This window comes from Myxocyprinus asiaticus, chromosome 49, assembly GCF_019703515.2.
Source record: "Myxocyprinus asiaticus isolate MX2 ecotype Aquarium Trade chromosome 49, UBuf_Myxa_2, whole genome shotgun sequence".
NCBI lineage: Eukaryota > Metazoa > Chordata > Actinopteri > Cypriniformes > Catostomidae > Myxocyprinus > Myxocyprinus asiaticus.
The window spans coordinates 14,392,954-14,406,611 of NC_059392.1; the positions used below are offsets into that span (position 1 = coordinate 14,392,954).

General features: G+C 37.0%; 2 protein-coding genes across 3 annotated transcripts in view; one reads left to right on the forward strand and one right to left on the reverse strand.

Moving 5' to 3' along the window:
• Positions 1-11,703, forward strand: part of LOC127438332 (DENN domain-containing protein 1B-like) — a 133,500-nt gene extending 121,797 nt beyond the window's left edge. The window contains exons 20-22 of one of the 2 annotated variants that reach the window (XM_051693854.1): positions 5,329-5,408; positions 5,606-5,822; positions 6,359-11,703. In XM_051693854.1, coding sequence (XP_051549814.1) covers positions 5,329-5,408; positions 5,606-5,822; positions 6,359-6,997 — 936 coding nt within the window. In that variant the 3' untranslated portion in view covers positions 6,998-11,703. The remainder of the gene's footprint in view (positions 1-5,328; positions 5,409-5,605; positions 5,823-6,358) is intronic. The other variant, XM_051693855.1, reaches the window with a different exon arrangement.
• Positions 11,704-11,893: 190 nt separating this feature from the next.
• The window catches only part of crb1 (crumbs cell polarity complex component 1), a 41,063-nt gene continuing 39,298 nt past the window's right edge, over positions 11,894-13,658 (reverse strand). The window contains exon 13 of the mRNA XM_051694275.1: positions 11,894-13,658. This exon is cut by the window's right edge and continues 170 nt beyond it. Coding sequence (XP_051550235.1) covers positions 13,610-13,658 — 49 coding nt within the window. The 3' untranslated portion in view covers positions 11,894-13,609.

Here is a 13,658-nt window from a genome sequence, read left to right on the forward strand (position 1 = left end):
ACTCTGGTGGCTCACTGCACTGAATCTATGCAGCGTACGGTATAAGGGGCAGGTTTTCAGGTCAAGCCTGAGGGCCTGTGAAAGCCAGACAGGGTGTCAGTAGCAGGGCCTGGGGCAGTGTGGAGCTGATCTCTATCTCCTGCCTATTCCTGCCGACTGAAGCTATGGCTGTGTGTGTGTGTGTGTGTGTGTGTGTGTGTGTGTGTGTGTGTGTTTGTGTGTGTTTGTGTGTGTTTGTGTGTGTGTGTGTGTGTGTGTGTGTGTGTGTTGTGGCTGCCTCCTCTGAGTGGCACACAGCCTCTGGGGAATGTCTCCACACACACACACACTCTCTATGGATGATGCCGGCAGATGGATCCCCTATAGCTGTGGCCAGTTCAACAGCGCTGCATATTAAAGAGTCCAAAAAAGCTCTGCTCAAGTTGTGTATAATTCAAACACACTTCCTACTCAAGCTTATGAGCTTCCCCCTTAATTTACATACCGCTCTAAGCAGTGACCACTGTAGATATGAGTTATAGGACATTAACAGCTGCGAAAGGGTTAACAATCTAAATGTAATTCTTTAAGTGAACATGAAATCAAAATGAACTATATTTACTTTCTTAATACATGTTCCTGGTCTTATTGTGCATGATTTATCAGTGCAAGATGTTCCAAAGAAGACAAAATGTCTTTGTAATCTTATAATCGATATTTCATTGCTTGGTCAGCCTATGAAACAACTAAAATCTTTCATTGATGTCACTTTGGCCTTGTGGGCTCTTGAATGATTAATAGCCAAATAGCTTTTATGTACACATTTTCTCTTTTAATTTGAATAGATTTAATTTAGAACCTGCATTCAGATTTGGAATGCCTACTTTCACAATCCAATCAAATCCTAATTGCTAAAATTATGTACCTCTTATATAAAAGAGGTACATAATTTTAGCAATTATGTATGTATATATATATATATATATATATATATATATATACACACACACTACCGTTCAAAAGTTCTTAAAAATCTTTTGATCTGAAGGCAATTGCTTAAAAGTTTGAAATTAGTTTTGTAGACAAAAATATAATTGTGGCAACATATTCATTTATTTAATTACAAAACAAAAATTTTATAAAAAAAAGAACAGTTTTTGAAATGGCTGTCTTGGACCGAATAATTAAGAAAAGCAGCAAATAAGTGCCCAGCATATAGATGGGAACTCCTTCAATACTATTTAAAAAGCATCCCAGGGTGATACCTCAAGAAGTTGGTTGAGAAAATGTTGAGTACATTTTTGCAAAATCTAGGCAAAGTGTGGCCACTTTGAAGATGCTAAAATATAACATAGTTTTGATTTATTTTGGATTTTTTTAGTCACAACACAATTCCCATATTTCCATTTCTATTATTCCATAGTTGTGATAACTAATGTGAAAAAAAGAAAGAAAGAAAGAATGAGTAAGTGATCCTAAACCTTTGAATGGTAGTGTATATATATATATATATATATATATATATATATATATATATATATATATATAGATATATATGTATATCACTTGGAAATACGTCACAGTACGGACGTAAAATGGGTTGTGAATGCTGTTTTATAGTAACTTTAAATTCTCTTAAAGGGATTCTACCTTTTTTCAGGCTACAAATCTAATTATATGTTTGAAATCTACAATACGCAGTGCAAGTGACAATGCAAACAGCAATGATATGCTATTTGTGAAATGCTGTTTAGATATGGCTTGTTGTATTCATTCTTTCTAAATTCTCTGCTGGTTCATGGCTGTTTGTATAGCTGGATGAGTGTGAGAAAGAGAGAGATAGAAGTAGAGAGTGAGAGCTTTGTGAAACCATGTGGGTCTGGAGGACTGCCAGCGTTGAGATGAATTCATTGGGTGTCAAAAAACATTGATGCACAAATGGAGAGAAAGCACTTTTGGCTAGTGGACGTGTCGCAGAGAAAGGAAGGAACCAGCGCATCTGCATGGCAATGATGAGATGGAGATGCATAGCTTGCAGTCAAGGGGATATGCAGCAGGCAAGGAACAGCTTACATGAAGAAAACCTTCTCAGGTGTAACTAAAGTGCCACCTACTGGATATTTCTGAATGTCACACACACATTCTTTCACTTTCTTGCTCACTCTCTTGCTCTTTCTCTCTCTCTCTCTGATATTTCCAGAAATGCTTTTAGCCGGAGCCAGTTGGACAGAACAAGCCTGGGTTTTGCCTGAGAAGAGGTCCTGGGTTTTGTTTAAAGGGGAGCTGCTTGAATAGTTCTGCAGACGTTGGCTTAGGTTTTGGCTTTTTTTTTTGTGCTTTTTCCAGGCATATCTTCCCATTCCATACCCTGCCAAGCACATGAGATCAGTACCTGGTCTGAAATAGCATATGAAATATATATTATGTAAGCCTGGCTATTAAATCGATGAGATGATTGGCTGCAATTTAAAGCCCTGTTGCGCCTCTTACAACTTGGCCATGCTAGAAGCAAAATGGGATTTTCTCTTAAAATGCCCTCATCCGAATGGCCTGCTCTGACAACAGAGATTAAGTTTTAACGGTTTTAAAGTCTCCGTTGAAAAGTGTTGGACCTGAGATGTCTGCTTGCCTGTTCCTGTTCAGCTTTGACTGAAGATAGCCCATTTTCCATGTGGAATTGAACAAGCAGTTTAAGGAGCAGACATTGACCTGTGGCCACTCAATATGTCTGTGCTGATTTAGAATACACATAAAAGAACAAAATAGGCACATACCTGCTTGTTTTCCAAATCAGCAGTTTTGGCCTGTCCTAGAACAGTGGCTCAAACTGTTTTTATTATTTTATTTCATATGCTGTTTCTTTTCCTGGCATCTGTCTATGTTTCATGTCTTAGTAAAGAATAAAAGAAGAAAAGATCATCTATATGTGTAGAGTCTGTTTTATGAAAGATTAGGGCTGTCTTAGCGATATCAGTCATATTTAAGCGTAATTAGTGGTGTTTGTAAAGCATCGCTGTTACTATTGCTCATACTCATGGTTAGGGATTTGATCAAACCCCTAATCCTAAGTATTACATTTCAGTGCATAACTCGTCCTGCGTTTTTGTGCTATGTACATCAGGAGAGGTCTTCTATTGCTTTCCTAAGCAAACAAACTTACAATTTACCATAAAATGAGCAAAAAACATAATTAACTTTCACATAGATCTCATAGAGACTTGGTAGTGGGATCTTTTGACTAGTAAGCAGTAAGCAACTACACACACCAACAACTGCATAGCAACCTGTTAAAAAAACACTCACGCTGTGTCCGAATATCCATACTTCCCTACTGTATAGTATGCCGAAAACAGTATGCCATTGGAGTAGTATGTACGAATCAGCAGTATTCATGAAGCAGTAAGTGAGAAATACCCGGATGACCTACTAATTCTAAAGAGATTTTGAAGTGCAGATCGACTGGACACATAATGATCCCATAAACCCTAGGGAGCTGGGTTTTTTCTTATGTCATGTATTCGTGTCACATGACAATGCCCACGTCCCCGGATGAATAATGTACGAAATCTTTTCGTACTACTCTTATGCATACCTAATAGAACGTACTGTTTTACCAGCCGAGAAGTGCGCCCTTCATCAAATACACTACATACTGTGACAGTACATGTTTCGGACGTAGCTTCAGAATAGCTTAGCACTCTCATAGCAATGCCTCGCAACAACCCACAACATCTTACGTAACATCATGGTGGAGAATTTTGTGAGAGGCACAAAAAGTTTCTTCATAAAATGTATGAATGTGAATTTATAGTATAGTAAACTACGTCAAGCTTTTTCAGCACAAGAACGTGTTCTGTCTGAACGGCATTTTAGACTTGTTTACCGCTCTCTTTTGATATAACCCTCATCAGAGTCCTCCAAACTATGTGAAGGCCCATTCACAAAATTTTGCTTCATAGTAATTAAGCCAGAGTTTAGGCAAATAATAGATTATTTTTTAGTTCATAAATTTGGCTGTGTATTTATCAGAGAGAGTTTACTTACTTTGTTGAGTTGGTGGGTATTTTAGATGCAGGCCTGGTGTTGCAATCCAACAGAGGGCTTGTGCTCACCTTGTTTTAATAAACACTTCCTCTCATTGAAAGAGAGAGGCACAGCACGCCCTGCTTTCCAACTCAAGAGGCTAAATAACAGCGTTGCAGGGCAAACATATACACGCTCCCACAAGCCTCTGACACCAAATGAATGTGACACAGTTCTGCAGGTGCATCCAAGTGGCTTGCCCACCAGATTTATGGCCCTGACACAGGAATCCATTAAAGCCTTTTGGAGGATTCAAGGCCTGAACCCCCCGTAATCGCTTTCATTATAGCTGCCGGCTTCTAGCAAGTGGGGCAATCAGTGCCCAACATGTGTTCCTGTTTATTCCAATGGCAAGAGCCCGAAGTGTTCGGAACACGTATCTCTTAGCTATTTTTATGGATAGGGTGGCCGTTAACCCTTTCGACAGGCGCCAACACCCAAGATGGCAAACCCACTCAACCTTTTGTCCCGGGCCCTTCTGAGCTGAAACTTCCTTCCCAAGCCATTACAGCGAGACAATGTGGTGAAAAACCATTGTCCAACCAATCGATCTGATAATTGTCTACCCCATATGGTTAGCTAAGTTGTGTATGTCATTTTCTCACACCGTGGGCCCAGTAAAGGGGCTTCAGTTTAGTGGCATGCTTTGATAATGTGGCAAACGGCAGTTTATGAGCTAATTTAGTGAGTGGCGGTGCGTTTTTGTATGTGCGTATGTCGTGGAAGGCTAGTTAATGGTGAACCCTAAAGCTGCCGGCCGCAGTATGAAGCTGTGCTCTATAATGCTTCAATTCTTTAATTTGCCAATTAAACGTGTTACACAGGTGTGTTATAAAAGCCAAGGGATTAGCAGAGCGAGCAGAATGCGAGGAGTGGAATTAATGCTCTGTAATGACCACAGAATGGGGACATGCAATGCTCAGATTTTCTCTGAATCTCAGTGCCTAGTTTTCTTTTACTCTCAGAGAACTTTCATGTTAATTGATTAGATCAGGAACCCCATATGCTTTGATGCGGTCAAGATATAAAAATGCACTAAACCAGTAAGACACCATGACAATGTCCTCGTCTAACTCAGTGTGATATAAGCAAAATCTCAGCATAAACATTAAACAAAAACTTTCCAAAGACCTTGACACCATGGCAACTGTTGCAAAACTCTTTCTCAGGCTTTCTTATATTTAAGAAGGGGGGATTTCAAGGTAAAAAAAAAAAAATGTCGGGAACCACTGGATTAGATTGTAACATTTTGATCCTCTGTTTTAGCATCATTCAAAAACGCCGCCAAAAATGAGCCCCAGCTTTCCAAACAATTACAACGACAACATTGACGACACAGCCAGCAGGTAAGGGTTTAAATGTTAATTTCTACTTTTATTACAGTATGTTTTGAAATCTTAATAGGACAGGTAGGTAATCAATGTCATTCGTCAAGGCAACACTGCCATCTGCTGCTTTATCTTCTTACATGGCTTTTAGTGAACAACACTACCTGTGTGTGTGTGTGTGTGTGTGTGTGTGTGTGTGCGCGTGTGTTTGTTAGTAGATTATCCTCTGAGGACAGCGGGGAGGTGCCATTATACACTGAGGACAGTGATGACTCTGAATTTGAGTCTGAAGTGGGTCAGACGATGCAGATTAATCTGCTAGAGGAGATTCTGGACTCTCTCAGCACGTCCCACATAGAGCAAGGCAGACTCTCCGCAGCCAAGAGCCTGGACTTCTTCAGATCTATCGAAGATCTTGACTTCGAACCCACGGTCAATACAATTTTAAAGGATAATGTTTTACGGGGTTAGTTTACCCAAAATGAAAATAGATTTTTTCATCCTTCGTTCCATACCTTTTATGACTGTTTCTTCTTTCGAACATACAAGGATAGGTTTTAAATGTTCACACTGCTCTTTTCCATATAGTGAAAGTGAATGGGGGACATATGGCTCCAAAAATTACAAGATTATAATAATATTAGGATTATAAAAGTAGTCCATATGACTTGTGCGCTATATTCAAAGTCTTCTAAATCCATGTGACTGAGTCTGTTCTGCACTTTTGATGTAATCTCATTTGATCTGAATCTCTTTTATATAATCTCTCAAACTTTCAAACGTAATACATCAATTTTGAATTTTCATTTTGGGATGAACATTGTCAATACTGCTTTTGCCTGTATACTTAAATTCACATCGTTGTGTTTTTTGGTGAAATGAGCTTGTGCATTAGCAATGGCATGGCTCTGTTTGTGGATTCTCTGAACATATTAAATTTTGGCTGACCGTCTTTGTACGGTTTTCAGAAAAATTGCAAGTCCTCGTTGGGAAAAAGCCCTGCTCAGGCTGGTTATGAAGTGGGAAATGGAAAACCGGCCAAATGGAATATGGGTCAAGACGACAGCGCCATCTACAGTAAGCATCTCCCACCTTCACCGCAATGCAAAGCCAGCTCCCGTTCCCTTCCGATTCGCCGTCCTCTTCAGAACAGCCTACCGAATGAGGAGTTCACAGAGCATCCTCTAAGGAACTCTCTTACGGAGGTACCCAAAGTTCAGGTCTTGGTACCTTGTGACGCGGACGAATCCACCAGCTCTCCCACTCTCAACGAGTCCATGTTTAATGCCCAGTCGAGCCCCGACAGCCAGCATTCAGCAGCTAGCAGCCTGTCCCTGAGGAGGGTCCTTTCTACAAAGACCCCAAGGCACTACCACGACCAAACCCAGCACAGGGCAGCAGGCCCAAGCAGCGGGCAGCTCTCAGTTCTTGTACCTTGGGAGAGGGAAAGCGAGCTCCAGAGGGCAGATTCAGAGGTAAGACGGGAGCAGACTGAGGAAATAGGCTTGCTAGAAGAGATTGAGTCAATGTGTCGTATGAGTATAGCTTTAAACAGCAGCCTGGAACTCACGCAGGTTCATAACAATGCCAGCCTGGACAAATCTTGATAATATGAGACAACACTCCCATGTAACCTCTCTTGTTTCTTATTTACGCTGTACTCCGGCTTCACACCAGCACTCTCTTTGCATGAAATATGAGTTACAATTTAAAGGTTTTTCTTAGTTAATGTGAATTATTGGTCCTCTCATTTTTTACATTTGATCTGAAAGTATACTTTTTCTTTCAAAACTGATGTATGTAATGAGAAATATCAGTCTGGTAAAACTGTAGTGGTTTAAAAGGGATTTATCACAACATTCATGAATCAGTTTTATTTATTGTAGCTGTATCCCAATTTGAAAGTTCAATGCAGATGATTTGTACTTAAACAAGGATAGTTTCAAATCACTGTAAATCTGCAAAGATAAATCACTGTGGATAAGGGGCAGTCCTCTGTCTATATATATTTTTACTAAATTCTACGAAGAGTATATAAATAGTGAGCGAATTTCAGCTTAATATGATGCCTTAAATAGTTTTAATTTGCTTCTATACAGTATTTTCAGACTGTGACTGTAGGTGGCTAGCTTGCAACTGCTATCACTAACCTTTTGCATGGAATACGTCTTAAAAATAGATATTTATGTAGGCCACATGGAGAACTGGTTCTTCATTTCCATTATGGGTTTTGAATCAATTTGCTATATTTTTGAAAAGTGGTATTTTTTCAAGAAAACTCTCAAATTTCTACTTTTATCCAAGATAAAGATGTAAGTATTTTACTCACAGCTGAGCCTGGCCCTAGTGGCAGATGTAACAAGAGACTTAATTAAATCCCAACTACTTTTTCTCTCTTTTTCTTTCTTTCAACTATCATGTTTAAGTCATTTAGCCTTAAAAATGATGGCCATAGTACATTGATATGTTTTTAGATTTTTGCCTATTAAGAACATGAAATTCTTGGGCTATAGCTGCCCAAGAGGAATGCCTGTTACCCGCAGATAAATAAATATATTTTAAACCCCTTATTAACCTTGTAACCAAGTACTACGTTCAGTGGGCCAAAACAAAGTACCTGAATGCAAACACTTCTAGCTACGCAAGATCGATTTCATGCATTGTTGTGTTCTAAAACGTGTAAGAATGCAACTGGTAATGGCAATCATGTTTATAAATCATGTTTATAGCTATCTGCCTCAATAATAACATCCAATTTAATGGCAGACGTTTGAAGGTACACTATCAGCCACTTGATTACTGAGGTTTACTACGCCACAGTACCGAATGAATGTACATAAAATATGTACAACGAGACCATGCGTTTGCAATACATTGGCCAAGCATTCATTTTTTGGTCTAATTAGCAGAACACCATCCACCTTTCTTTTGTGTCAAGCTTGCAATGTTACAGATCCTCTATTTCACTCATTTCTCTCATGTTTGCTGTGGCCATCACTTTAAAAGCTATATTGGTGCGCCAAGCAGGAAGTGGTCATTGGATCCAGCACTTGTTGCCTTAGTGGCTGAGAAGTGTTTAGGCAAGTGTAGTGATTTAGGACACGTACCATTCTGTCAGTCACATTTAATGACTCACCTCACCCCTGCTGTGCAATCTATTGTGGTAACGATGAGGTCATAAAAGCATTTGGTGTTTTTAGGACCTGTGTCTCAAATCTGCACCTCGATTCCAATCAACCTTATAAGATCCATGTGGCTTATTTCCTGTCCCTTAACTATAACAAGGTTGCTCTCAGTTTGTTGTATTAGTTCTGAAACTACAGTATATACTGTATGTTTCAGTCTTTAAATAAATTATAGAGGGCCTAAAGTTGCACCCTGGTGTTATCAATCAACTGATATTTCCAATCAAGTGTTTATTTAGTGGTAAATTCCAGTCATCTTTTAAATAAAATTTAAATTAGTGTTAATAAACACTAACAAACAGTTGCAGTTTCACAATTCACACTCATGCATTGTGAAGAACATAAAAATGATGACATGGAACTTCCACCAGTGACACTGGTTATATCACTGATGGACTTTTTTTTTCTCTCAACATCAAGACTTAAGGTTAAAATGTATATGGATGTATAAAGTATTCACCATTTCCAGATGACAGGTTTTCTACCATTTTAAATCACCTTTTAGTACTTCACTGAAATAGTCCTTCGTGAGGTCATAAAAACTGCAAGTTATGATAATCACTCAAGAAGTATAAAAGTACTTGTATGAAAATTGTCTATATTTCCTCAGAACTCTCAGGACTGAGTTTCAAACTTCTTTTGACTTGATACAGCGACCTAAAAACGGTATGTTTATGACGCTATGCAACCAAAGTATGTCTGACGCATGTGTAGATGGACGCGTCCTTAAATAAATCTCGGACTGATTGACGAATTCAAATGCAAAATGAATTGCTGTGAACTGTATGCTAGTGATAGGCTTATGTTCAATAATATGAAAATAAACAATATTGGATTCTAAAGCCACTTTTTGAATTGTCTTATCAATGTTTTACTCATCTGCCACAATAATGTAATGCATTTTAATAATCTTAATTATTATATTTTTATAATATACATATATCAAATCAAATCCCTTTATTGTCACTCAACCATATACACAAGTGCAACAGTGGGTGAAAGTCTTGGGTACGGTTCCAAGCATCATAGCAGTGTATATATATATATATATATATATATATATATATATATATATATATATATATATATATATATATATTATTTGTAATTATTCAAATATACAGTATTGTGCAAAAGTTTTAGGCACTTTTTTTAGGAAAAATGTTGCATAGTGAGGATGTCTTCAAAAATAATGACATAAATAGTTTTCAATTTATCACTTAATGTCATACAAAGTCCAGTAAACTTAAAAAAGCTAAAATCAATATTCGGTGTGACCATCTTTGCCTTTAAAACAGCCCCAATTCTCCTAAGTACACCTGGACACAGTTTTTCTTGGTTGTTGGCAGATAGGATGTTCCAAGCTTCTGGAGAATTCGCTGCAGTTCTTTTATCTATTTCGGCTGTCACAATTGCTTCTGTCTCTTTATGTAATCTCAGACTGACTCGATGTTCAGTGGGGTCTTTGTGGGGGCCATGCCATCTGTTGCAGGGCTCCCTGTTCTTCTATTCTAATCTTTTCTATTTGCAAAAGTAATGTTTGGGAGTCTAACATTTATATTTCCTATTGATACACTAAAGCTGAAGATATAAATAACCATCTTAAGACAAATGCTTTTGTGAAACATCTTATTTAAGACATTTACTTTTACATAGTACTGTAACTACCGGTATTTGTAATTATTTCGACATATATTAAATTATTGTTATTTGAGGGGCTTTCTCCGCAAATATTTATATATGTGATTAATTGCATTTAATTTGATTAATAAATCAGAATACCATTCTAAAAATGTTAATCGATTGACAGCCCTAATTAAAATATTTAGTTTGGATATATATATATATATATATATATATATATATATATATATATATATATATATATCACAGGTCATTTTGATTTTGCCACTGAAATTTTAAGTCTGTAGTGGCATTAGATTTCCAACATTATTTGCTTGATTGTACAACCATAACATGTCATTCACATCTAGCTTTAAAAATTACCCCCAAAAAATTATAATAATAATTTAAAACACAGAAGCTTGAAGGGTTTACTTGGTAGAACAACCTGTTTATAGATATGGTTAATATTAAATACCTCTTTCAAACAATAAAGCACACAGGATCTCAAACGTGTGAACAGATTTTCGTAAACTCTCATTGCGTTACTGATATATTTAAATTGTTTACTGTTGTCATCCATGTCCTTAAGTGTGCTTTGTATTTTATGTCTTTGGTAAGGACTGAAAAAAAAAGACGAATTTTCCACACTTGCCTTGCAAATGTAATTTGACTCCATAATTTACATAATGCCCTGTAATGACCTTTTTTCTTTATTCATTATTAAAAAAAAACAAACAAAAAAAAACATTTAAAATAATTTTATCAGGCCTATTTAACAGGTATTAGGCCTATTTAGATTATTCAAATCCAGTCACAATGCATGTTGTATGATATAAACTACCAAGTGTTTCTTAAGGAGTTACGTTAACAGTTGAACCACTTGATATTCACTAACTGTTTAAATGTAGTATAACACTACTTAAAACTTGGTAGCTACCACATAAATGATTGACAGTAGAATAAAAATGATAAAAAGTATTTTGTACACTGTTAAGGAACTAATTCTTTAAAGTGCTACTCTTAATCTTTTTATTTTTACTTATTTACATGTTTTTTTTTTTACATATAGTAATGTAACTTTGTTTCAAAGTGATTTGTTTTGCTGTCAAATTATTCTGTAAATGGCCTTCTGTAGTTAAATTACTGGACTTTCTAGATTGTGCTTTTGAATGTTCAAGAAACAACTCAAAATACCTTGACATTATACAAAAAGTTTGCACAGCTGATTTTGTTCATGCTTCATTTTCTTGAATGTTTCCTGATACATACGTATTAAACACAGTGAAGTGACCATGTGATCCAGTTTAGTATGTGATAATTGAAGTGTAGCCTATACATGACTGATTTTGAGTGGTAAAATTATTTTCAGATGCTGCCGCATGCTCTCAGTACAGTTGTATAGTTTTCAAGTACGAAATGGGTCAAACCAATGTGTTATTACAGGAACTACTGGTACCACTATATGCACTGTGAACTGAAATAAATTATATGTCGATATTGCTTTCACAACTTATCTGTGTTGCTTCATTCTTCATTGGACAGCTGGTAGATTGACATTTGCTGTATTTTTACTACATTTTAAAGAGTTATCAACCTAAACCACTGAAAACCGCTCAATATTCAGAGCTTAAAGTATACATGGCTTAATCATGAGCATGTAATAATTTTAGCTTTGGGTTGTTGAAAGGGTTTTGTGTGGTTGTAATACCCATATCATTTATTGTTTACACTATTTTTTACAGAGCAAATGCAGAAAATTACAACAATTCCATGTTTGTGTTTCTGTGCTAAACAATTCAGTGTTGATCTTGGTTATTGAAGTCAAATTTGACATTCAAGTTTCTTTATTGCTGATTGCTAGCACAAATAGCTATTATACATAAATACATATGGTGCGTTCAAGTCCTCCTGGGAAGTTTGTGCGCTTACAAGGTCAGAAATTGTAAATACGATGCGATGTGCCGTTTTGCAATGTAATATTTCTTTCTCTCTTTTTGACTTACTAGGGAAGGCTGGAAGCTTTTTTAGCACCAATGCAACAAAATTTAGAGCAAAGCCACGCATTAGGTGTGTAATTAATGCTTTATTTATTGTATTATCCTTGTGCGGCCACATATAATGATGGGAAGTTTTTGTTGCAGTTGTTGATGCTGCATTGAATGCTAAATGAGGCTTATTTTCTGGCAAATGTTATCGTTATTCTTCATTTAACAGTACAAAAATTACATACATACTAAACTGCACAGTCAAAATCCTCAAGTAAAACTGAATTATTACCAATAACAATTTGCTTCCGCCATTATTCTCAAATTGACATGCCCCCAATACAAAGTCGGAGCTCAAAAAAATCCAGAGTTTCCCAATCGTAATTACTACTTTGTGATGGCATTCATGTGCGTTCAACTCGTAAATACAATCATTCCGACATTACTTGAACGCACTAATAGACCTTCACACTGTGTCCAAACCAGGCGCAATATTATAAAGTGACAAGCAATAAAATCTTCCATGTTAATCTGATTTATTTGTACTAGCCAGCCACAATCGCAATGAGCAACAGTACATCTTGTAAGTCGCGTCAACAGTTGAACTAACTTTAACTTGCACAGCAGGATTCTCTTCAAACTGTTGCTCTTCCAAAAGAGTAGTTGGCCTGAAATGGTCATGTCTATAAGGGAACTCTCAATCATCGCAGAGTCTCGCGAGAGTCTAATTTGACATTGTGTTTATTTTGGATTTCACAGAAAACCTAACCCTAAACTTAGTATCAGCAAATGCGACTCTCGCAAGACTTTCCCATATTGAAACTTCTAGATATGACCACTGAAAGAGGACACTTGCCGTAGAAGAAGAGTTTACACTTAATCTTCTATAGCACCTTTTGTGGCAACACTGAAAATGCAGCTGATACATCCGTTGCCTTAGGAGTTGCAGTCTGACACATTTTGAAACACGAGGCACAAAATCAATTATCTAAAAGCATTTGCGTTCACGTTCAAGTAGAGAACGTTAAGGCCTTACCTGACGCTGGAATCTTGTCATGTCATACCTGGTTAGGACAGCGTGTTAAAGTTACTATGGTCAACAGCACTTCACAATTCAACAATCAATGAGTCTTAAAGCTTTCAGAGGTACATAAAACAATAATAGATGTTCATTACACTTATAACCCCCCCACCCCCCATAAATTAAACACACATTATCTGGAAGATTGTCCAATCAAAAGTGATGATGATCTGTAAGACTTTGAGTTTGATAGCTGCCACATCATCAACGAATAAAGAAGGCCTTCAAGCTCTTTATTTTTAAGGCTATATAGTCTCATGAATCCGTTGGTGATCTAGCCACAATCATAATATAACCACATGATTGGCTCATGTTGTTCAGAAGAAAAAAAAGGTTAACAGCTCAGATGAGTCTCTCCATGGGTGGAGGCTGCACAATGTTCCACATCTCC